Source organism: Lepus europaeus, chromosome 12 (genome assembly GCF_033115175.1).
Source record: "Lepus europaeus isolate LE1 chromosome 12, mLepTim1.pri, whole genome shotgun sequence".
In the NCBI taxonomy this organism is placed as follows: Eukaryota; Metazoa; Chordata; class Mammalia; order Lagomorpha; family Leporidae; genus Lepus; species Lepus europaeus.
In genome coordinates this window covers 3,525,628-3,551,293 of record NC_084838.1, presented here as the reverse complement: position 1 = coordinate 3,551,293, position 25,666 = coordinate 3,525,628, and the positions used below count along the sequence as shown (strand labels likewise).

At 52.5% G+C, this 25,666-nt stretch overlaps 1 protein-coding gene across 1 annotated transcript in view; it reads right to left on the bottom strand.

The window, feature by feature from the left end:
• Positions 1–25,666, bottom strand: part of MED27 (mediator complex subunit 27) — a 207,386-nt gene that overhangs the window by 31,823 nt on the left and 149,897 nt on the right. The window contains exon 4 of the mRNA XM_062207327.1: positions 22,986–23,079. Coding sequence (XP_062063311.1) covers positions 22,986–23,079 — 94 coding nt within the window. The remainder of the gene's footprint in view (positions 1–22,985; positions 23,080–25,666) is intronic.

Genomic DNA, 25,666 nt, shown 5'->3' with positions numbered 1-25,666 from the left:
CATGGGTTCAAACTGCAGCCTCACCGCGCCTGTGGGTCAACTAGCTTTGCTGGGTCCCGTGGCGGCGTCAGCACCTCTTACACCTGTCAGCTTTCTGTCACTGGTTCCGGGAGGGGCAGAGTAGGGTTTAGGTTAACTGGTTCAAATGCATTTCCACTTCCAGCAACATCTGTAGCAAAAGGAATGTTCTCAGGTTTCAACCTTGATTCTGGAAGGTGTGAAATAACATATTCACTTGGCAACTAACTTGAGGTAGAATAGCATGGTATGCAAACACTGGTGACAATCTTTTAGCAAAGACCTCAGAGTGCCTAACAATTTATTCTTCAACAAATGCTGACAGAGGCGTTCCTGGGAGGCAGGCGCCGCTGCGGGGAAAACGTCACTCACTCTAGGACACTCTGCCTCTCACAGATACGACGTGTCCTCCCCTAAGCACTGCTGCTAGCCACGGACCATTCCTCTCGCTGCCACACAGGCATGCATGGGTCTGCAGGGGCCCAGCTTCCGTCCTGTGCCCCAGCTGCGCCAGCGGCACCTGGCTTACAAGCAGCAACCCTGAGAAAAGCCAGGTCCGCAACAGACTGGAGGGGCAAGAGGGCCGAGGCCGCTGCCTTGGGGAACTGGGACTCCATAGACTACGTGACTCAGAGAGCAGCCGGTTCCCGAGCTCCTGATTTTACAGCACGCTTCTGGGAAGTCCTCTGGCGCTTCCCAACGTGTGTTCCATGACAAAGGGTCTGTGGTGGTCCGGTGCAGTGGAGGAAGTGCGCACTCAAAACCTTCCCCTCGGAGAGTCGGCGCGTGTGGGCCCGGGCCAGAGGCTTGGACAGGGGCTGCGGCGAAGGAACCCGCGTGGCTTTGCTGAAGCAGTGAGCACCTCCCAGGGTCTCTGCGCTTCTCCACTTCCTTTAGAACTAGGGTCCCAAGAGACCCACTCTGGGAAACACTGGTCCATCACCAGAATTCTAGAAAGAAGAAAGGGGCGTCAAAAGTCAGAGCAGCCGGGGTCCTATTCTCAGTCGGATACCTGACCCCACTCACCCTGCAAGTGGACAGGGGACAGGAGCGCCACTGTCCCTCCCTGACCCCAGAGCCTGGACGCACAACAGCAGACCAGCAGGGGCGCCATGGGCAGAAACGGCTCCCTGACCGAGTGTCAGGGACAAAGATCTATCAACTCCAAGACATCCCAGGACTTTCAAAGATTCACTCTTAAACTGGTTTTATGGTTACATTATCAGTCTGAAAAACCTAGCTTTGCAACACCATCACCAACAGCCCTGACTTAATCACTGTGCAGATCATATATAAAAACAAAACAGAGCTTAAAAAAAAATCACTCCATGTTAGCGAGCAGATGTCTAGCCCATTTGCAATTAATACGACCCACTTCCATACAATCAGACTGCTTAAAATTCCTGGAACAAGATGTAAAAGTTAAGATGCAAATGTTCTGATTTTAATGAGAATGAATGGAAACTATAAAATCCTCTCTCCCTTTGAGGGTAGGTACAATCTACATATAAGTCCCAACTGCACGCTAAATTTATCAACAAAACAATCATTTGATGAGGGCTGTGTGCAGGAAGAAAATAGAACTGGGAAAGTCAGAATATTTTCAGAAAGCATTTCCCACCAAAATTAAATTTTATCAAAATCATTTTTCTTTTTTGAAAGCTTAAAAAAATTAAAAAACAACGCTGAACTCATTTCAGTACGTTCTCCCCAGTCCCCTGCACACACTAGGAGTTTGTTATGGTTCTGAGTCTGTGTGGCCATTTCTAGGTGTTTTTTTTTTTTAATATTTATTTTATTTGATAGAGTTATGGGGGCAGAGAGAGAGAGAGAGAGTGAGAGGGAGAGAGAAGAGATGGAGGGAGGGAGGGAGGGGGAGGGGGAGGGAGAGGGAGAGGGAGAGGGAGAGGGAGAGGGGGAGAGAGAGAGAGAGAGAGATCAATCTTCCACTTACTGGTTCACTTCCCAGATGGCTGCAGCAGGCAGGGCTGGGCCAGGCCTAAGCCAGGAGCTCCATCCAGGTCTCCCATGTGGGGAGCAGGGACCCAAGCACTTGGGCCCCTGTCTGCAGCCTTTCTCAGGCCAGCAGCAGGGAGCTGGACCGGAAGTGGAGCAGCCAGGAAGCGAACTGGCGCCCACGTGGACTGCTGGTGTCCCAGGTAGCGGCTCCACCCACTGTACCACATGCCGCGCCCCATGCGACCTCTTCCAAGAGCACAGGTGGCAGAAGAGGCCAGGACGCTGGTGTTTCGAGGCGCTCTCTTCACATCCCAGCTCCTCTACCTGGCCTGAGTTACTGCCCCTCCCCAGCTGGGTTCTTTTCTGGAAAGCGGTGACAGCACCTTCCTGTGGGGCGTCGGCGGGAGACTCGGGCCCATCTGAGTTCTGGGCACAGAGCAGGCACACTCAGCTGCGCCCATTATCAAGGTTATATTCCTGGTGGCAGGGGTGAGCCATTCTAGGACCCAAGGCAAAAGCCATCATCCAGTTGTCTCTCCCTGCGTAGAGGGCCCTTTTGGGGTTTGCTGGCCCAGCTGTGCGGCCTCTCCTGGCACTCAGCTTCCCACCTGGAGGCAATGGGCTTCTCAAGGTGGGGACCCCATCCGACCCTCTGCCCCTTCCCCACAGCTCTGGGGAGGAATGGACACATCTAACCGGAGCCAGCCCGAGCCTCCCCTGAACCACTGGCGCCCGACACAGGGCAGTACCCAGCTGGGCTCTGTCGAGTTGAATAACAAACATGAGCTTTGATTCCCGCAGCACCGAGCCACTTGTCTTCACCCATCCCACAGCTCCCAACACTGTCTCCTTTGTGCCAGGCTCGGTTCTACGCCTTCAGATGAGGAACCAAAAAGTGGGTGCAGGCTGGTTTCCTAGAACTCCTGGTCACGCGGGGCGCGTGCTCCAGGCCGAGAAGGGCAGCGCCAGGCACTTGCTCTCCTTTCATTTTTTAAAAATATTTATTTATTTATTTGAAAGACAGATACAGAGAGGCAGAGGCAGAGAGAGAGAGGGAGAGAGAGGGAGAGAGAGTCACCACCTGCTGGTTCACTCCCCAGATGGTCGCAACAGCCAGAGCTGTGCCGATCCAAAGCCAGGAGCCAGCAGCTTCTTCCAGGTCTCCTACGTGGGTGCAGGGGCCCAAGGACCTGGGCTATCTTCTACTGCTTTCCCAGGCCACAGCAGAGAGCGGGATCAGAAGTGGAGCAGCTGGGACTTGAACCGGTGCCCACACAGGATGCTGGTGTTGCAGGCGGCGGCTTTAATGGCTACACCACAGCGCAGGTCCCCCCCTTTCATCTTTTGTGACAGGAACAAGCTCTGTGCAGTCCAGACACTCAGAAAGCGTTTGATGGCAACAACCAAATCAAGAGGCTAAGGCTTCAAAGGCCCGGTAAAGCCCCTGGCAGTAGTTCAGAAACACCCAGGCGCGGGAGGCCGTGTGGCAGGTGGGAGCCCCGCCCTCTCCATGGGAGGCCGTGTGGCTGAGCTGGAGCCCCTGCCCTCTCCATGGGAGGCCGTGTGGCTGAGCCAGGAGCACACACCCTCTCCATGGGAGGCCGTGTGGCTGAGCTGGAGCCCCTGCCCTCTCCATGGGAGGCCGTGTGGCAGGTGGGAGCGCCCGCCCTCTCCATGGGAGGCCGTGTGGCAGGCGGGGAGCACCTGCCCTCTCCATGGGAGGCCGTGTGGCAGGTGGGAGCCCCTGCCCTCTCCATGGGAGGCCGTGTGGCAGGTGGGAGCCCCGCCCTCTCCATGGGAGGTGGTGTGGCTGAGCTGGAGCACACACCCTCTCCATGGGAGGCCGTGTGGCTGAGCCGGGAGCCCCTGCCCTCTCCATGGGAGGCCGTGTGGCTGAGCCGGGAGCCCCTGCCCTCTCCATGGGAGGCCGTGTGGCTGAGCCGGGAGCCCCTGCCCTCTCCATGGGAGGCCGTGTGGCTGAGCCGGAGCACACACCCTCTTAGGCTGGCCGAGGTGACATCTCAGCTTCCCTGCCAGGTGCTTGGGCACGACCTCCTGCCTCTCTCCAGGGCCCACCCGGAGGGTTGGTGAGAGATCACCCTGCAGACCGGCACCTTCCCTCGCTTGCTGAACACCCAGTGGGCACTCAGCGTGTGCCAGGCCCTGCCTTAGCCACCGGGGACACAGCCAGGAACCAGAGTCTGCACTCACAGAGCTCGCGTGCCAGCGTGGGGAGGCTGAGGACACAGGGGAGGGCTGGATCGGGGAGAGGGCCTCTCAGCGCAGTGGAGTCTCCTGGGCAGGTCGAGGCAGGGGGCAGCCTCGGGGGATCCTGCTGCGCCTGAACTGGGGGTGAGAAGCAAATGGATTCCAGACACATCTCTAGCAGAAGAACCATGGAACCTGCTGGTGGACTGACTGGGAAGTATGAGACTAACAAGAGGCCAGGGCACCTCCAAGAATTCGGCGTGGGAAGAATGCCGAGCGGCAGGTGTGGAGGTCAAGTGCCGACACCAGCAGGCTGAGGGGTCTGAGGCTGAAGCCTGGGGACCTGGCTGAGGGTGTCACCAGGGACTACAACGTGGGCAAACCCTAGCAAAGCCACGGCTCCAGAATCCTGGTGAGCCTCCCACGCCTCTGATGGACAGAAATGCAGAAACACAGAGTGCTGCGGGGAGAGCAGGGCCCACAGGAACCATCACGACGCAGCCTGAGAACGAAACTCGAACACGGGGAAGAACACAGGTGTTGCCCCTCAGTGTGGTCAGGGGCCCCACACGGCGCACAAGGGATTTCTGAACAGAAACAGAGGAGGTCTGCTATTCTCCCAGCCCTTAGGGTCAGCAGTCGACATGGTGACCAAGCGCCACAAGTGTTAGAGCAGTCGTATCTTCAACAAGTGCCTGCTGCGGCCCACCCCCACTGCCCTCCCCGGCCGCCGGCATGCCCGAGTTGGCAGCCACAGGCCTGCCGTCTGCACGGGCTCACGAGGGACGGCTGCCATCCTGTCTCAGGGAGGCAATGAGGCAGAGAGGAAGCGGCGACTCAAGGTCACGCGGGCAGCAACGGCCATCCAAGAATCTGAATCCACGCTGCCTGCTCTCCAGAGCCTGCACCCTCATTACTGTCTGCTTACCAGTTGGGTTAATTATGATGGTGATGAGAAGGACGACTATTCCCATAACTACGGATGGCACAATTAGCTAAATTAATTTTAATTAAAATTTAATAAATTGATATAATTAATAATATCAGTCCATACCAGTGTAAACTCACACTGATCTTTCAATTCAATCGCCAAGAGAAATGGATTATGCACGCTGCTTTTATTAAACTGGAGTGACAGTTTTATCTCAGTGCACAGACACAATGAAAAGTTAACTGCAGGAGAAATCAACTGTGTAGATTGGGATTAAGGAATAAAGTAAAATACCAAGACAAACTGCTTCTGAAATCAGCTGAAGATTTAATGTAGCTCTGGAAGTCTTAATTTTTTCCACGCTTGGTCCACACAATGTATATCTGGGCTAATGAGATTCCGCTGCTGTGTAAATGGAGCAGGACGCCGACTGTCCACAGAAAACAGCCGCGTGGACCCCTGCGCTGTAACTCTGCGGAACAAAGACGATGCGTCAGGCCAGTGACAGCGGCTCGCTGCGCGTTATCGACTGCACTGGCTCCTGAGAGAAATGGCTCCATTTGGTCAAATACAAACTTTGAGACAAGTTGCATGGGATCCAAAGAGTCTATTGATCAACACCGCTGTTCGGTAAGGAGCCCGACCACCATAACTTACATCGCCTCTTTGTCCTATGGAAATTATTAAGCCCCAAGAGAACCATTCCTCTTTGTGAAGTTTGCTGTGCCTGCTACCTAGGGCCATGCAATGCTATGTAATGAAGTGCATGAAACAGATGTTAACGGGCCGCTGGCCGGACCCCAGCTCTTCGCCTTCGGGTTCTCACGACGGCTTTGTGCACAGCAGTACGTGGTGGCACAGGCAGTGTCAAAGGGCACCGTAAAGCAAAGGAATCCATGGAGGAGCCACGCAGGACGCCTCAGTACACAGCACACTTCTTCAACAGAGGCGTGCAGGGCTCAAGGCTCTAGGGACGTGGACGGGGTGGAGCTGACTGTCTGGGCCAGTTCGGGTAGGTATTTTGAATGTCAGAACCCAATCTCAGAGAATGTGACGGCAAGGGCAGCCACTGGGCCTCCTCTCTCTGAGTGTCTGGGTTCAGTTCTGCCTCTGCTTCTGGTTGCAGCTCCCTGAGAGGCAGCAAGTGATGGCCCAAGTAGTCGGGCTCCTGCCAGCAATAGGGGAGACCCAGATTGAGTTCTGGCTCTTGGCTTCTGCCTGGTCCAGCCCTGGCTGTGGCAGGCATTTGGGGGGAGAGAACCAGCGACAGAAGATCTCTGACTCTCTGCCTTTCAAATAAAAGGATTTTTTTAAAGAAAAGAATGCAGAGCAGTTTTGCTAGGAAAGGCAGCAGACGGAGATGGCTGCCAGAGGCAGAGAACACCGTGCACCAAACACCATGCGAGTGGGTACCAGGTGTTTGTGGACTCCGTGGTTCCTAAGCAGCCTCTGGGAACCAGGAGGTTCTGCTGACTGTCGCAAGTGGGCAGCCGGAGGGGCTGGCGCGGTGGTGCGGTAGGTTAATCCTCCGCCTGCAGCGCCGGCATCCCATACGGGTGCTGGTTCTAGTGCCGGCTAGTAGAAGATGGGTCAAGTCCTTGGGCCCCTGCACCCATGTGGGAGACCAGAAGAAGCTCCTGGCTTCGGATTGGCACGGCTCCAGCCGTAGTGGCCATTTGGGGAGTGAACCAACGGAAGGAAGACCTTTCTCTCTGTCTCTCCCTCTCATTGTCTGTAACTCTACCTCTCAAATAAATAAACAAATCTTTAAACAAACAAACAAACAAAAACAAATGGGTAGCTGGAGCCTGCTGCCATGCACTGGCCAGTTCCATGCTACAAACTGTCCCATCCAAAATGCCAGCCGTGCCTCCCCTGGGAAACACCGCAGAGCACTGAGATACCAAGCAGGGGAGGGGATGAGGTGGGAAAGGTAAACCAAGGCCGAGCGATAAAGACCAAGTGAGCTGCCCCAAGGAGGGGCCTTTGTCCTACGGGCAACAGGGAGCCAGCAGAGCAGCAGACTGGTGTCTTCGGGGTGACCACTCTCGTGTGGAAGATGGACAGTGAGCAGAGTATCTATCAACAGGGAGACCAGGAAACCAAGGAGGAGGCCAGGGCAAGGGGTCAGACAGCAGGCGACAGAAGTGGACAGGACAGCACGGCAGGAGGAGTGGGGACAGCGGCTGGGGCCGCCACCGCTGGGATTACAGGGGGGGGGGGGGGCTCTTTCACACGTATCTGATCAGGAAGCATTTGCTACCACAAGGAAGGTAAGGAAGGAAACAGAAAGGTGTCCAAGTGGAGGCCAATGTAAGGCGAGTGGTGTAGCCTGAAAACAGGCCCCGCACTCTCACTGAACAAAACTGAATCAGATAGTCTTAAAAAAAAAGTTAAGGCAGTGGTGGTACTGCGTTCATTCGCTCAACACACTTTTTCAAACTTTGAAAATACAAAGTTTAACCCCCATAGGTCTTCCATCCGCTGGTTCACTCCCCAGATGGCCGCAATGGCCGGAGCTGCACGGGTCCGAAGTCAGGAGCTTCTTCAGGGTCTCCATGTTGGTGCAGGGCCCAAGGACTTGGGCCATCTTCTACTGCTTTCCCAGGCCATAGCAGAGAGCTGGATCAGGACTGGAGCAGCTGGGACTAGAACTGGTGCCCATATGGGATGCCGGCATGGCAGGCGGTGGCTTTAACCAGCTGCGTCACCGCGTAGGCCCCAACATTCAAAACATTTATAAGTAAAATTCAAATTAACTCCTTTGGAGCTGGACCCATCTTCTCCAACACGTATCTGCACTATTATAAATGCCATCTATCTAATACCTACTGGGACATCTAACAGATACAGACGGGGCTGGTGGAATGTGTTTCCCAACTCCCTGGAGGTCTTAATTACGGAGTTAAAAGGCTATCACTGGAAATGGAAGAGACTGCTAATTACTGACATTAGCATGCTGGAGCAGGGGAGCAATCTAGGGCACCTAACTAAGCCATCATTAGTTTATTTTAAACTTTTAGTTAACTAGTTAATGAAGGGGGTGGGGCAGACAGAGGTCTCATCTCCTGGCTCACCCCTAAATGCCTGCAATGGCTGGGGTGGGGCCAGAGCAAGGCCAAGGGGCCGGAACTCAATCGGGGTCTCCCATGTGGGTGGCAGGGACTCACCCAATTGAGTCATCTCCTGCTGCCTCCCTGGGAACAACAGTAGGAAGCTGGAGCTGGGTGTTGAACCCAGGCACCGCGAGGGGGTATGGGCAGCCCAACTGGTGCCCACCCCATTACCATTAAGTCCCAGAATACATTCATTCAACGGATCACGTGTACCATGGCTTCTGGGAGTGAGTGTGTGGCACTAATAACTTAAGAAGCTAAAAGAAACAACAGGGGCTGGTGTTCTGGTATTGCGAGCAAAGCTGCTGCCTGCCATGCTGGCGTCTCACACGGGCACCGGTTCGAGTCCTTGCTGCTCCATTTCCAAACCAGCTCTCTGCTATGCCCTTGGAAAGTCCTTGGGCCCCTGCACCCGTGTGGGAGACCTGGATGAAGCTCCTGGCTCCAGCCTGGCCCAACCCTGGCTGTTGCAGCTATTTGGGGGAGTGAACCAGTGGATGGAAGATTTCTCTCTCTCTCTCTCTCTCTCTCTCTCTGCCTCTCTCTCTCTCTGTAACTGTCTTTCAAACAAAAAAGAAAAGAAACAACATACAACTAGTAAGCAGCATTTCTGGTTTTTATTTTAAAAGCATAAATTATTCCTTTAAATTATTTCTGATAAGAAAAACCCCTCAATTTGACTTCGTGTGGTTTTTTCAGAAAATACTCATAAAAACTATTTAGCTCAAAATGTTTATTTTTCTTCAGCTGTCACAAAACTGACAGGCATTTGGTTAAGCTTCCCCACTGCGGTATCAGAGCATCGGTGTATCTGTTTCCCGACATGGCCATCGCCTCTAAGGGTGGGGCTCACGGGGCTGCAACCTGGAAGCCCCCAGAGAGTCACCGGGGGACACAGTGCCCACGTTCAAACCGACCGGACACAAAACAAGAGGGCAGGGCCAGGTGCGCTCAGCAGGTAACAGGAAGTGCAGGGCTGGGCCCTGAAGGCGAGTGGAGGTCTGGGGCCACAGCAGAAGACGGCCCAAATCCTTGGGTCCCTGCAAGTGGATGGAAGACCTCTGCCTAACTCTGCCTTTCAAATAAATAAATCTTTTTTTTAAAAGAGAAATACACAATACACTTACAGTCCTCCTACTGTGCCCAATTCTTGATTCATCGACTTACTGACAGTAGGGTGAACTAGTCATTGTTACTGGACTCTGGGCTACAATCTGCTACCATCACTACACTGTTTACTTTGGTGCCCCATGGCCCCGGGTCTGCCCAGGGTGCCCCTTCAATCACACCTCCGTGTCCCTGGCTGGGCCCCTCTGAGCACCGCCCTCACTTGCCGGCACAGCCTGATGCTCCCGGCTCGCCAGCAGTTCTAGAACGTGCTGCTTCTCCAGGGAGTCTGGCAGGAGGATACTCAGACTGCCACGTGGATGACACGTGCCCACTGCCCCTGGGGCCTCACTGCTGCAAGTGTGTATCGGCAGACAGCGGCCAGACACCCGTGCACACGACTGCATGGACATGTCTACTTCCAGGTCTGTCCGCAAACACTACCAACAGGTCGCTCAGGCTGACACCTCCGACTGTGGTCAACACCAAGGGCTGACTTGTCATTCTCCTGTCCTGTATCTGTACCTCCCCCTTCCAAAGGAAGAATCTCAGTTCCTACTCTTCCCATGTTTGTTCAATCCCAGATTCCTATAAAGGAGCTCCAGAATTACCAACCCAAACCACTGTGAAAAACCAGCCAAGTAACGGAAGTTTACTATTCGCTCAGTTATCATTTCTGAGCCTATGGGTCTAGAGTCCCAAGGCCAGGTTCGATGGTTAGGGTGAGCTCTCCCTCCCTGCCTCCTCCCAAGCTGTGGGCACATTACACAAGAACAGCTCGGTCCTTACTGGTTTATCCTCCTTTCTGAGCACGTGAAACATCTGAGTCAGAACTCCACACCAATACGCTCAGGGTCGCCCCCAGCGCACACCTGGCCGCCCACCCTCCAGCTCCGCACCTGGGACCTGCCTCTCCTATCGACCCACCTAGAACTGATGTCTTCAAGCTCACCTTTCCCGTGAGCTTTCCCCTTACACATGGGCAACTACTGGATGTTTCCTATCTTCTCTCTCACCAATAAAGGGAAGCCGGGTGAGTTACTCTTGCAGTTCGCTTCTTTCTTCCAACAACGTATCCTGGAAATCACTTCATGAGTCAGAGGGCTGTCTCTTCTCTTTTAAAGATGCAGAAGGCAGTGTGGCTCCATTGTGAATAATATTTATTGACATGACTGGTATGTGTGGTCTCAACTTGATAACCCAATCTTACTGTGTGTGTGTTATATTTTCAGAGTTTCTCTACGTGATATTTTCTTTGCTTACTTATTTTTTAGGTCGATATTTTGTTTTCATGCTTACCTTTGTGTCTGTACATTTTAATGCTCTGAGACTCTCATTTTCTCATTTGGCCATTTGAGCATCTTGTTGCTCAGTATTTATTGGTATCCTTATTCTCATATACGTGGGGACTTCATGGAAAATGGAATTTAAGGTAAGTTGATTGTGTTACAAAGACATTTGAAATCCATGCATACAAGCGGTCTTCAAAAACTATACATGGGTTTCACAAAGCGTGTGGAAAGCAGAATTAAACGACGATGCAGGGTGGGCGTTTGGCCTAGCAGTCCAGACACTGGGTGAGATGCATGCGCCCCATACTGGAGCGCCCCGGCTCGACACCCAGCGCTGGGCCCGGACCCCAGATTCCTGCTAGTGCAGACCCTGGGAGTGAGCGGCCATGGCTGCCACCCTCATGGGAGGCCTGGCCTGCATTCCTGGCTCCCAGCTCCAGTCCAGCTCAGTCAGTCCTTGTGGACAGCTGGGGAGTGAATCAGAGGACAGGCACTCTCTGTCTGTCTGTCTTTGGAACAAGAAAAAAGGCCCTGTGTGTTTTGGAGCCCCTCACGCAGCTACAGGTCCTGCACGACGCGCTCACCTCCCGCCTTGCCGCTGAGGCTTCCTCACCCATCCCTGGGCTGGGGGAGCTCTTCCCTCAGGGCGGGCCCACAGGCACAGAACTCGCTAGCAACACGGTCTGCCGCTGGCCCGCATACTTGAGATACCCACACATGAGGAGCACCATAGATCCATAACTCACACTTGTCTGAAAATGCTGCTCCATCATTGCCTGGCATATCTATATCTACATCTATATCTACATCTATATCTGTATCTACATCTACATCTAGATCTCTGTATCTGTATCTGTATCTGTAGGTATCTGTATCTGTATGTATCTTTTTGAGCAGTCTGATTCTTTGCACTTAAGTTAATTGATTTTTTTTTTTTTTAGTTTGGAAGATTTAAGTGTTTTTCCTTTATCTTTTAAGTATAACTGTATTACTAGGATATATTGTAGATTTGATTATTTCTGGTTAATAATGCCAATTACCCAGTAGTTCCTTCCAATGTATAGATTCAGACCTTCTGCAATTTCTAGAAACTTCTCTTAGACTGGTTTTACATACTATTTCTATTACTTTGGTTTTTTCTTCACTGGACTCCAATCATACTTGCACTGTTTTCTCTTTGGCTGTGTTTCATTTCACTCACTTTTTCTCGGACTCTTTCTACTCTACTTTTATCATTGTCATTCCCTAGTTTTTCAGCCTTTCTTTGATTCTCTTCATTAAATTTCACTTGAACCTATTGTTCTTTGATCATCTTAACATTGAGTCTGATGAGCACCCCCTTGACTTGGATCCTCTGGTCTGCTTTAACAAGACCAGGAGGAAGAGGAAGCTAGGCAGTGGCAGCAATGTGTAGACAGGTGGCAGCCAGTTAACGCTGCTCTGCAGTGATCTGCCCTCAAGGAGACCCAACGGGCCAGTCCACTGCACTGGTTTTCGATGTGGAAAACCAGGGCTTCAGCAGAAGTCAGCTATGAGGAGCCCTGGCTGCTCTGCCAGCCAAGAGTTGGATCACTGGAAATGGACCTGCCCTGGAGTCGAAGGATTTCAGGTCAGAGCCACAGATCTTGTTGGCTCTAAGCTGAAAAGCCCTTCACTTGGCCCAGCTTAAAAAGTGACCACGGCTGCTGAGGGGACGGCCAAATAGGGTAAGTGACATTGCAGGCAGAACTGTACATTTCCTGTTAGAGATGCCACCTGCCTTCACCTGGCCAGCTCTCCTCCCAGGCCAGCCAGGTAATGCAAGTCAACAGGGTGCCTTCCCCAGGAGATGCACACCTCCCTTAGGAAGTTCCCCACATGAAGAGACAGACAGATCTGGGCCTCATAACTGAGCCCACCTGATCATCATCAAGCCTCTCTGTCAGTCTCCATTTGCCTCTCAATCAAAACACTTATTCATGGTTTTTCTTAGGTCCTCCAATAATGACTCTGTCCTTGTTCTAGACCCTGTCTGGCCCACTTGGGGTCTCAATCCTTTGTAATCATAGCCTCTACTCTTACATCAATGGCTCTATCCCGACCTGTGTGGATTGATGGTCCTCTCCCCACTTAACGTTGTATGACTGTTCAGAGTTTTCCTGCAGACAAACCCCTCTACCCACAAGAGATGAGCGGCCTTTCTCCCAGTCTTGGTTGGGATTAGCTTCGCAGCCTCCCTCTCCTCAGTAGTAATCTCAGGAACAGCTTTGGGCCACATTATCTTGACCAACCAACCCAAAACAATCCCAACAGTTACAAGTGGAGGTCATTAGGTCCATCCTCATTAGACCTCTGCTGATGCCATCCGAGGTCTCCAAAGCCGAATCACCTAACGGGTGTGGTACTATGGGACCGGTGCGCCTTACCAGTGTTGTTATTATGTTAACCACACCCATCTAACAATCTTCACAGGGGTCCAAAGACCCTCCTCATTTCTCCTCCAAAAGAAATCCTCTCATCACTTGGTTAATGCCACTCCTAGGACCATTGGGTGCTGTTCTCACCCTGGCTTTTCTACTGCCTTGTCTGTTTAAGTGTTTATAGGAGGTGATAGTGGGATGCACCAAAGCCTTCACCAACCAGGCGGTCCACCAAATGCTGCTCCAGGGGTGTACTGGGCTCCCCACCTAGGAAACAGCTTGAGACACTGCCCCATGCAGCTATAGAAGATAGACCATCGCCCCTCCACCCCGCTTGGCTTTTCGAGGCCAATGCAATCTCACACAACACCTGCTTTACAGAAAACAACAAGAAGAAACCAACCAGTATCTCCACAAACGCCAAATAATAAATGCACCAATTCAAGAAGCAGGAAACATGATGCCCCAAAAGAACACAACACCTCAATACTAGACTGTGAAGATGAAGAGTCTGAAGAAATGTAAGAAATGGAATTCAAAAAATTGATCATAAGATTACACAGAAGTGGGGTGGCGCTGTGGCACAGTGGGTTAAAGCCCTGGCCTGAAGCACCGGCTTCTCATAAGGGCGCCGGTTCTAGTCCCGGCTGCTCTTCTTCCAATCCAGCTTTCTGCTGTGGCCTGGGATAGCAGTAGAAGATGGCCCAAATGCTCTGGCCCCTGCACCCACATGGGAGACCTGGAAGAAGCTCCTGGCTCCTGGCTTCAGATCAGTGCAGCTCCAGCCATTGTGGTCATCTGGGGAGTGAACCAGTGGATGGAAGACCTCTCTGTTTCTACCTCTCTCTGTAACTCTGATTTCAAATAAATAAAAAATAAATCTTTTTTTTAAAAAGAAAGATTACATAGAAGCAATCAGAAGCAAATGCACAAACTAATGAAATCTGTACATGACATGAAAGAAAATTTCTCCCATGAAATTGAGATCTTAAAGAGAAAGCAAAATGAAATCTTGGAAATGAAGAATTCAATAGAATAAAAAATGCAGTGGAAAGCCTTGACAACAGAATTGGTGAAGCAGAAGAAATAATATCTGACTTAGAAGACAAATCACAGGAAATTATATAGTCAGGGGCTGGCGCCATGGCGCAGTAGGTTAATCCTCTGCCTGTGGCGCAGGCATCCCACATGGGCGCCAGTTCTAGTCCCGGCTGCTCCTCTTCCAATCCTGCTCTCTGCTATGGCCTGGGAAAGCAGTAGAAGATGGCCCAAATCTTTGGGCCCCTGCACCTGCATGGGAGATCCGGAAAAAGCTCCTGGCTTCAGATCAGTGCAGCTCTGGCCGTTGCGGCCATCTGGGGAGTGAACCAGCGGATGGAAGACCATTCTCTCTGTCTCTCCCTCTCACTGTCTGTAACTCTACCTCTCAAATAAATAAATAAAATCTTTAAAAACATAAAAAAATATATACAGATAAAAAAACAAGAAGAGAAAATTAGAAAACTAAAAAACACTGTTGGGGATCTGCAGGATCGTATCAAACGACCCCACATATAGGTTCTAGGAGTTTCTGAAGCATGGAAAGAGAGAAAGGATTAGAAAGCCTTTTTAGTGAAATAATAACAGAAAACTTCCCTAATTTGGAGAACAAAAGGGACATCCAAGTACAGGAAGCACGCAGAACTCCTAATTGACATGACCAGAAAAGATCTTCACCACGACACATTGTAGTCAAACTCTCCACAGTAAAACATAGAGAGAAGTTTCTAAAATGTGCACGAGAGAAACACCAGATTACTTTCAAAGAATTTCCAATTGATCTCACAGCTGATTTCTCATCAGAAACCCTACAGGCTAGGAGAGAATGGTGAAATATATTCCAAGCCTTTCGAGAAAAAAAAAAACTGTCAACCCAGAATGCTGTACCTGCGAAGCTCTCATTTATGAATGCAGGCGAAATAAAGACCTTCCATGACAAACAGAAATTGAGAGAATTTGTCACCACCCATCCAGCCTTGCACAAGATGCTTAAGGATGTGCTGCACACAGAAACACGGAAACATGGTCGTCACTATGGAAGAAGGTAAAGGAAGAAAATCTCCCAGGAAAAGTACAAAGGAAATCTAAAGTAAAAAATAGGACTATTTATGGAAAAATGGCAGGGCCAGGGCGTTACTTATCAGTCGTCACTTTGTGACATGCAAATGGCCTCAACTCAGTTAAAAGTCACGGCATGGCTGAATGGACTGGAACACAAACCCACCTATCTGCTGCCTACAAGACACACATCTCACCAACAGAGATGCACACAGACTGAAAGTGAAAGGCTGGCAGGATGCCCACTGATCCCACAGGACACAGCACGCCCGGGTGCCTATAGGTGATCTTGACTGCTTGCTTCAGAGCAAGGCCTGTTCCTTTTTAATTTTTTTTTTCTTTTTGACAGGAAGAATAGACAGTGAGAGAGAGAGACAGAGAGAAAGGTCTTCCTTTGCCGTTGGTTCACCCTCCAATGGCCGCCGCGGCCAGCATACTGCGGCCGGTGCACCGCACTGATCCGAAGCCGGGAGCCAGGTGCTTCTCCTGGTCTCCCATGGAGTGCAGGCCCCAAGCACTTGGGCCATCCTCCACTGCACTCCCGGGCCACAGCAGAGAGCTGGCCTGGAAGAGGGGCAACCGGGACAGAACCCGGCACCCAGACCGGGACTAGAACCCGGGGTGCCGGTGCCGCAGGCGGAGGATTAGCCTATTGAGTCAGGGTGCTGGCCAGGACTGTCCCTTTGAGACAAACAAGTTATAGATAGCGGTGTGCTCATCCGGCTGGAACAGGCGTATTTCTGGCTTCTGTACTTCTGCTTGCTTGCTAACAGTCAAGACCACCAAAATATGGTTTCTGCCTTTAAAAACGCCCCACAACTGAAACCGGGGCTGTCTTCTCCGGACTTGTTCTGGGAGCAGGGCAGCCGCCAGCTGGCTAATAGACTCCTCATTTAACTGACTCGCTCTGGTGGCCTTTTGCTTGATGTGCCCCACAACACCATGCTAACAGAGACCAAAAGAGCTGGGGTAGCCATCCTAGCATCAGACAGAACAGACTTTAATACAAAAACCGTTAAAAGAGACAAAGAAGGTTGGGATATGAAGAATTTGTCCTCAAAGGTGGTGAGGGAAAATGTGTTGTTTTCTGTCCATGGCTGCAAAGGGCATATAAAATAAAGAGTCAAGAGCTTTCCACAATCCAGGAATAAAGGGGAGGGGTGTTAGTAAAAGGGCACAGGTATAGGTATTATCTGTGGTACAATCGACGCCCCAGACACCATCCTAGGCTTCGGTCCCTGTAGCTACTGCTAGAAGTCAGGTGACCAAATGGCCCACCCACAGATGTCAGCTCCACCCCGACCCTAATGAGATTCACTGCTTCCCACACACGTGCACTCTCTCTCTCCTGGTCTCTCTCGACCCCCCTCTTTTTTTTTTTCCTTGACCCTTTCCCTCCGGCCTGTCAGATTTCCCCATCAATAAACCCTTTCCCTTAAAAAAAAATGCAGGCTGAAAATTTGATAATTTTATCACTTTCACCATGGGACACAGTTTTTCTTGGCTCTACTCCCAGGAAGGAACTTCTTGGTTTGGAGGTAGTGGTTCTTAACTTCTTTTTGCTTGTTTGTCCAGCAAAGGACATTCACTCAGCTGATACCAATGAACTGCTGGTAATTTTGTTGAATTTAATAATGGCCTCATAGCCATGAAATAAAAGTGTTGTATTTTTCTAGAGGCAGACAGCTTGTGTATTTTTTAAATGACAGAGGGAGGATGGACAGATCCAACCAGGGCAGTAAATACTTGTCCATTTTAGAATCTCTGTGGGCATCAACAATCTCTCTTCTTGTATGTTTGACAATGCTGGCAAGCAGACACACTATGGATAGTTACCTACACCAAAGTCTCTCCAGAGAGCCCCAAACAAGAACAAGTACAAAAGCTGATCACAGGTCCAACCACAAGACCAAGAACATGCATACTCTAAAACACTCATGAGTGAAACAAAAATAAAAAGGAAAAAAAGAAAAACTAGAGAGCTATTCCTGGTACTTCCATTGCCAACCTTGGTGGAGGGGAACAATGCCCCCACAGAGAGTGTATATTGCATGTGAAGTTCTAGCACTGGCCAAAACTCTCCAGAATAAAAAGCAGACCACCAGGGGTCGGCACTGCGGGGTAGTGGGCTTACACCGCAGTGCCGGTATCCCATATGGGCTCCGGTTCTAGTCCTGGCCGCTCCACCTCTGATCCAGCTCTCTGCTATGGCCTGGGAAAGCAGTGGAGGATGGCCCAAGTGCTTGGGCCCCTGTACCCACATGGGAGACCCAAAAGAAGCTCCTGGCTCCTGGTTTCAGATTGGCCCAGCTCTGGCCATTGTGGCCATTTGGAGAGTGAACCAGCGGATGGAAGATCTCTCTCTCTCTCTGCCTTTCCCTCTCCCTGTAACTCTGCCTCAAATAAATAAATCTTAAAAAATATCTTAAAAAAAAAAAAAAAAAGCAGGCCACCAGTGCCCCGCTTCCCTCAGGTCTCCACTTCCGGGGCTGCCCTGACCGTCCCCTGCCAGATGCAGGGCCCTCTGCCCTCCCCACCTCACATCTGCAGCAGCTGCTGGCCTCCTGTCCCTCTCCCGCCCTCCAGTGCAGGCCCCGAGACACCGTGCCCAGACCAGCCGCTCTCTCCTGCGGCTCCGTGAGGATTCACGGAGCAAGGTCAAGGGCTCCAGCAACACAGCCCACACACTGGTGTGACCCCAGAGCTGGGGCTTTCAGGCCAGCCTTCACCAGAACTTGAACTCTGATCCTCAGAACATGCGCACAGAGAACCACTCAGCTGGCCCCGCGGGGTGCGGCTCCCGGCCTCCAGCCCAGAGCCTGCCAGGAGTGAGCCTCTTCCACACGCTACGGCGAGTCTTAGGCCTATTCATGGGAAACACCGGACCCAGCGGGGGAACCAGAGGCCCAGACGGTCGGTAGGGCAGCTGCGGCACGGCCCTTCCTGCCTCCAAGAACTCGGCCTCACGTAAGATGCAATAATGCAGCAAGATGCGCAGGCCGCAGCCACGGCCGGACGTGTCGAAGGCACGGCGTCAGTTACAACGCGCGTTCACAAAGGCTAATGCATGCCTGTATCTTCTGTAAAATCAAATCGCATCTACAGGGAGGTTAATTCATAAAACAGAACGGTGTATTAGAAGCATCATGGCTGAAACTTCTCTCTTTTCTGACATTTTTATACCTGGCGGATCAAACACTGTAGATTAATATTTTAGATGCTGAGAGAAGCCAGCAGCTTGTCCCAGTCTCTGACTCAGTTAAGCTCTTACAATATTTTGACTGTTTGAAGAAAATTAATAATGGGATGTTAGGCGGTAGATTAGCTAAAACTAAATATCAACATAGCTAGATTTATTTTTGGCTGACTGAGCTCATCTCTTTAAAGAACAGAAACAGGATTTATTCTATCATGAGTTATTAACTTGCACAACGCCCAGACAGCTCCCAGAGTTGAGAGCCACGATGTATTTAAAGATTATGTAAGAGGCTGGAAGTCGGGATTTCACAGGAGCTGGGCCAGAGGCTCACAAAGACGCCAGAAGTTGGGCCGGCACCCGTGCTGTCGGTTTCAGAGTCCAGCACTCCTCCTCCCAGCTCCTCTGCGCACCTGCTGATCCACTGGAAGCCGGTGCCACGCCTGCTGGCCCTCCCTCTCACCTCCTGTGCCCAGGACCGAGTCTGCTCCCAGGTCAGGCACACACAGCAGTGCAGCTTCAGAGGGGCCAAGGCAGCCTCCGTCGTCTAAAACAGAAGCTGTTTGGGGCTGTGCACTCGGTTCCACGTCAGAGCACCTGGTTCGATTCTTGGCTCTGGCTCCTGACTCCAGCAGTTGGGTTCCTGCCAGTCGTGGAGTTCCTGGCTCCTTCAGCCCCAGCCCAGCCCTGCTGGATTAGGGCATCTGCGGAGTGAACCAGTGGATGGGAGCGTGTTGTCTCTGTGTCTTTAACACACTTAGGAAAACGCACACAGGTGTCAGTTTGGTGGCTCTCTGCCCCCTCCCTCCTACTGCGCAGAAACAGGGCAGCCGGGGGCTCCAAGTGCAGTCCGTGTGTGGCCCAGGTGCCCTGCACTTGCTTGGCATGGATTTCCTGAGGACCAGCCAGGCTCCCATCATCTGGGAAGACGATGGCTTTGTGCTGTCTTCCCACGCATGTTGTCTGTGCACAACCTGAGGGAAACGCCTCTGCACCCAGGCAACAGAAGCAGAGGAGTTAGGATGCTGCAGGGTCGGTGGGAAGTGGGACAGCAAGGTCACTTCTCAGGGGACATTTCAGGGCCCCCTTCTCCACCAGGGTGGCACCAGGACTCAGGTAACTCTGCGGGAAAGGCCACCAGCCCTACTGCTCCCAACAACCCCCTCGCTCCGCCACAGGTCTGTGCTGGCTCTGGGACTTGTGCACAAGAAGGCTCAGGCTGAGATTATTTAAGAAGCAAAATTAGAAACAACCTCGACAGGCCTTGACAAGGAAAGTGTGGGCAGCCACAGAACGGGCTGTTAGAGAGCGATGAAGATGACGCGACTCCCAACACGTCCGAGCCGGGGCCCCTCTCACACCGGCACACGCCGCGGCGGAGCACCCTTGAGGATCCGCGCACACCGGGGGTTCCCAGGTGAGAGGCAGGCTCGGGTGCAGCACACGGCCAGGGGTGTCCAGGGTTTATCTGTGCTTTGTAACTTACGTGCTTGTCACATATTCATACTTCTATCAAATTCCATAATGAACACTTTAAGAATCAATGTACTCCAAGCCTTCTTTACCCCTGCACAGGCTGTCCTTGGAGACCCTCTGAGGGGGATCTGGGCTCTGGAGGTGCGGTAGAGCTTGGAGCTGGGAGGCTCCTGGCTGCACAGGCGGTAGAAACAATGGCCTCGGTTTACTGCTGGTGCTACCTAGCCCGAGGGTGGGGAGATGGGAGCCGGGGGCTGCTTCCTGGCCCTGCCCCTCCTCCTCTGAGGATATCATTCCCCCCACTCCACCCGTTTCTGGGGGGCTGCCGGAGCCCGACTCCTGCCCTCTACCGCCAGCACCACCATGGCGGGGGAGAAGCAGCCTCCGGCTGGATGACCCAGGGATGGAAGGCCGTCAGCGCCAGGGGACCCAAAGGACAGTCCTGTGCCTGGTCCTTACACTCCTTGGGCCAGCCTTTGTCCCTCCTGGCAGCTGAGCACTTGGCATCACTAAACAGCAAAGCCAAAACCGAAGGCCGCCAGGCCCCTTAGGTCAGCCGGAGCAGGGTCTGTTTCCTGCTGTCCGGGAAGCTTCGCTGGCTTCTTAGAAGAGCACAGGTGCAAGTCAGGTTTGCGCCAAGGGAGGGAGGGCGGGGTCCGCTCAGCTGTGCCTGCTCCACTGGCCTCTCCAGGCCTTCCAGGGTATTCTGTATTCTGCATGACACACGGACAACACTTTCACCTCTCCCCGGGCCTCCTGCAGGGGGGCCCTACTGCCTCCTGTACAGGTCCAAGTCGTTCCCACCTCAGCCCAGGGCACTGGGGCTACAGAGGCAGCAGGGGAGGTGGCATCTGTTGGTCCCGCTCCCTTCCCAGGTGAGGATGCCTTCAGCCTCAAAGAAGAAGGGTGCGGCAACAGCCTAGAGATCTGCAACCCAAGAGAACCCCATCTCTTAGGGGCGGGGTTGGCCCAGTGGCCGGGCCGCTGGTTGGGACAGAGGCATCTCATCCGGGAACGGTCAGGTCTGGGGCCCGACTCTGCTCCTGATTCCAGCTTCCTGCTGCTACGCGCCCTGAGAGGGAGCAGGCGGTGGCCCAAGTGGCTGGGTCCCTGCCACCCACGTGGGAGACTGGGATGGAGTGTCCAGCTCTTGGCTTCAGCCGGCCCAGCCCCGGCTAGTGCAGATCTCTGGGGAGTAAACCGGCAGATGGGCGCTCTGCTTCTTTGCCTCCCCCTCTACTCCAAAACCATCTTTTCGAATAAAAAGCCAACTGAAGCAATAACGCTGAGAGCATGACTACCCACCTGGCAATCTGATCCTGAACTGGATCCCCCTCCACTATTCCTATAAATAAACACCACCTTCTGTGAATCCCTGTGTCATCAAAGAAAGGTAACAACCAGCCAGCGAGACACAGAGGCCTGCGCTAGCTGTTTAGTTCAGCGAAATGGGAGGCTTCCCGTGAACTGAGCCGGCGCACGCTCACCAGTGGATCTGAGCAGCAGCTCTCGAGTGGGCAGACGAGGCTGGCAGGTCTCTGGGACACACACTCTGCTCATTCCCCTCAATGCCAAATTCCAGTCTCCATCACGAAATGGGAGCGCGATGACCCAGAAATCATCCCAACAAACCCACTTCACTGAGGACGCTTCCAGTGCCTGTCTGGGTTAAGTCTGTGGTCCCTGCCGGGTGGGCTGCGTGCAGGATTCATGTCCTGGAGACTGGGCCTCGGGGGCCTCGACGCTGCCACAGTGTGCGCACTTGACAGAGGCAGAATCTGCTGCGTGCTGTGTACACAGCACATCTTACAGGAAGAAGATGGATTTTTTCCTATTAAAAGAACACTACTATCTCATTTTTCAAAGAGTTTTTTTTTTTTTGGAGATTATTTATTTGAGAGGCAGAGCTATTGAGAGAGGGAGAGACAGAGAGAGAGGTCTTCCATCTGTTGGTTCATTCCCCAAATGACCACAAAGGCCAGAGCTGGGCCAATCCAAAACCAGGAACCGGGAGTTTCTTTCAGATCTCCCAGGTGGGTGCAGGGGCCCAAGCACTTGGGCCAACTTCTGCTGCTTTCCCAGGCCACAGCAGGGAGCTGGATTGGAAGAGGAGCAGCTGGGACTCAAACCAGCACCCAAATGGGATGCCAGCACTGCAGGCCGGAGGCTTTGCAGCCCACTGCCCCACAGTGCCGGCTCCCTCTCATTCTTAACTGAATTTTAAAGAAAAGCAGCAATGCTGCCTGCATATACTTCACTGATTTTTTTCTCACAAACTAAATAATGCAATTTGAGAAGCCCATACGACTTCCTTGCTTAAGAGAAAAACACACCGCACACACCCAAGAAGCCTGCTCCCTAAAGCGGAATGGCCGAGCGCACGGCGACCCACCTGGGGCACTGTCACTTACGGGCTCTTCCATGAGTCAACGCTGAGACGGAGGGCATTCACACGGAGCCAAAGCAGCGGCGACTGACGAGAGGTACAGCCTCTCGGTCCTGGCCCTCACCTCCCTGACGCCCGGCCAAACCATCGCCCCTTTCCACGAGCGCTGCTTCCCGTCGGAGGAGGTGCCCCCCGGAAGCCGCGTTCAGGAAGCGTTCGCAAGCCACGTCAGCAGCAGACCCTGGGACGCGCCTCCGCGCTGCGGTCCACGTCCTTCTCAGCAGGACGAGCTGGCCTTGCAGCCAAAGCCACCAGGCTCTGCTGGACCACCGCAGACGCAGACTCCGTGCTGAGCCCGTGAGGCCAACCGCAGGCAGCCCCCGGCGAGCAGACGCCACACACCCTGAGGCCGCCGGCAGCGAGGTCCCCGGTACGGAGGGAAACACATCGCGGGTTTTCTCAGCGATTCCCAGACGCTGCGCTCTGCAGCCGGGCACTCCTCGCGTACTTCTTTGGGAAAATCCAGACCCCCACGTGGGAGGTTTGCACCCTCGGCTGACTGAGGGTCAAACACCTTCCAGCTCCTTCCTCTTTGGCTCACTCCTCCGTGGGGTCTGTATTTCGGTCTAAAAGCAAGGCCTGAAAGCACAGAACCTTTAATCTACAGAACGCCAGCAAAGGAAATAGGCTATCTGCCATCAAACTCGGATTTAATCTCTGTTGTACGGATCCTATGACACAGGACCAGAGTGAGTTTAAGTCAGTTTTTCGTCCCTACAAATAGGTCACACAGATCTTACCAGAAGCATTGCTGACGTCCCATTGGGTCTGGATAAGTGGATGGACATCTCAGGAAACATCCTGTCAATGCGGCTGATCACGTCATCGACATATCTAACGGGAAAAACAAATACAGACACATGAGATACGGCCCTATCAAAGAGCACTAAATCTACAGTGCACTAAAGACTTCACTTCAATTTAATTTTTTATTAGTGTAATACATGTTTAGGAAGCAAACAAGATTACAAGGCTTTTTATAAAAAATATTACTCCCCTGGTCCTTCCCCTGCCTTCCTGAGCTGAGCACTTTTACGTGATTTCTTTTGGTATTTACCTCGGTATTTCTACCAACAGCATTTTTAATGCTACTTCTTGGTTTTTCATTTTTAAGGCGTCACTATTTACTTCCTTCTGCAGAACAGAATTGAGCTGTCATCTCCCTAGCCGGGGGCTCCAACAACACAGCCTGCTCTCTGTCGGTCCAGTCCAGGCCCTGGCAGGGCCTCCCTGCCCCTTATACACCTGAGTGACCAGTCCCTTGGATTAAAGTCCTTGTGCTCTAAAGACCCAATGCTGTTCTTGTTTTCCTGGCTGGACTCTAATTCAGATCACAGCACAGTTTTTGCTGAAATCAGTACTCCGTGTTTCCCTTCCACATCTCTGTGCTTTGCTAGCTGGGCCACACTGCGGCGCGCGGGACATTTACTCACATCTACAGCTTTTATCTGCCCAGATTTCAGTTTTGCCTTGACTTTCATTTGATCAGTTTTCTGTGTACCTATCACAGTTGTATCCCTAAGCTCTCTGACTGACACTAAGACTTCTCTCACCACAGCCAAACATGTCAGGTGGGCCATGAGCTCCAGTGCTTTTCTTGGAGATGCCCCTCCAAAAAGGAGTCCTCTGTGAAGGCCCAAATGGTGCCTGCCTCTCTCGCAGCTGAACAGTAATGGAGATGGCTGATGCAGCGGAGGCTCAGAGCAAAGACGCCAGCCCCAGCGTACACAGGGCTGGATCTGGCTCTGGTCCTTGGAGAACAAAATAAAGCAAGTGTCTGTGCTCACCATCCAATCACACTAGACACACAGGAGACGTGCAATATAATAACTGAGATGCAAAGCTATCTGCGAAGGCTGGTGCACAGGACTTCACATCTATGGAGATGGAAATTAAGCAGGACCAGCTCTCCAACCACAAGCACCAAAGATTTAATTCCAAACCTGGGACTCGTGGGAGCTGACAGCCAACTTAGCGCTGGCTGTTAAGAAGTGGACATCGATACGGACTACTGTGAAAGTCGCAGAGTGACCCTACGGATCGACCCATCAGGTTTTCTTCAGGGGGCCGGCGTGACTCCCAGTGACGGCTGAGAAGATGGGAGGAGAGGAGAGGAGAGGTGCACTGAAGGGTATTTGCTCCTGGGGAAAACAAGACTAAGGGAGACTGTTTGATTCTTCAAGTGCACGAGTGGCTTCTGAGAGACAGCACCGAAGAACCATCTCCCACCTCGAGCAAGGACTAACGTCTGAGGTTTGCATCAAACGGTGAACCTGCTCAGGACAAACCGGCCGACTCTGCTGCTGCCTCTGTGGGCTGAGACGCCGCCTTGCACCGCCTCCTGACGTCCCCTCTGGACTTGCGGTTCCACGACAGCCACCCTGGATCTCTGCTTTAACTTAATTTCCTCGCAGGTGGAAGACACAGGACCAACATCCTATGCCGAGAGTGCACCCGAGGTCACCGGAAAGCGCTCTCATTTACACACTTCTTTTCAGTGTTCACGGGCACGGGCTGAATCCAGTTTCTTTAGACTCAGCAGGAAGCAGAGCGCCGTGTCCTGTGTGATGGAGGTCACTGCTAAGCATATGCTCCTGGGGAGGGGTGGGCAGTGTCTTCTGCACAGATCCTCAATCAATAGGCGTCATAGCTCGGGACAGCGGAGAGCAGAGCGTGCACAAGCCAGGACAAAGGCGGTACCACCTGCACTTCCTCCTGCCGTTCCCCTTGAAGGCTCCACCCTCCGCTCCACGACCACTTCTTGGGCAGAGGCTAAGAGGATAGGGGTGGGGTGGGTAGGATACGGGATGACGCCGGGTGACACAGCAGCCCAAGAAACCGGGCTCACTGAGCCAATCTCCAGAATTCCACGCCAAGCACCAGACTGCTTGCTTTGAGTAAGGGACCAACCCTAAATGGGCAAACACCCAAGTCCCTGCCATTCCCAGATTCCTTTCTCCGTGAGAACGATCCTGGGTGGGAAAGGGTTGCTAGGAAAACACCCGCAGCCAGCGCGGGCAGCACACAGGTCTGGCAGGGTTTCCTTCCCCGTTGGTCCTTCCCAGCCTGGGGACCCCGTGATCCCCAATCCAGCTCAGCGAGCTCTACTCAAAGATGCTAATAAGCAGAACGGGACTGTACGGAGACTGGCTCGTTCACATGCCTACCAGGAAGGAGATGTGGATTTCTTTGTTACAGGTGACATTATGGATCTGCCAAGAAGACAGAGAGAGTCTGCACCTCGAGGCGGGGAAAACAATGTCTAAACTCTAGAAGCAAAAATCAAAACGCATCATTTTCAAATAGACTCAACCTGGGAAACAAACCAAACACTAACGACTCGCCGGAAATAAGGAGAGCTCGGAACGTCAGACTGCAAATCTGGAGACAGACACGGCCCTCCTTTAGCCGAGGGGGGCTG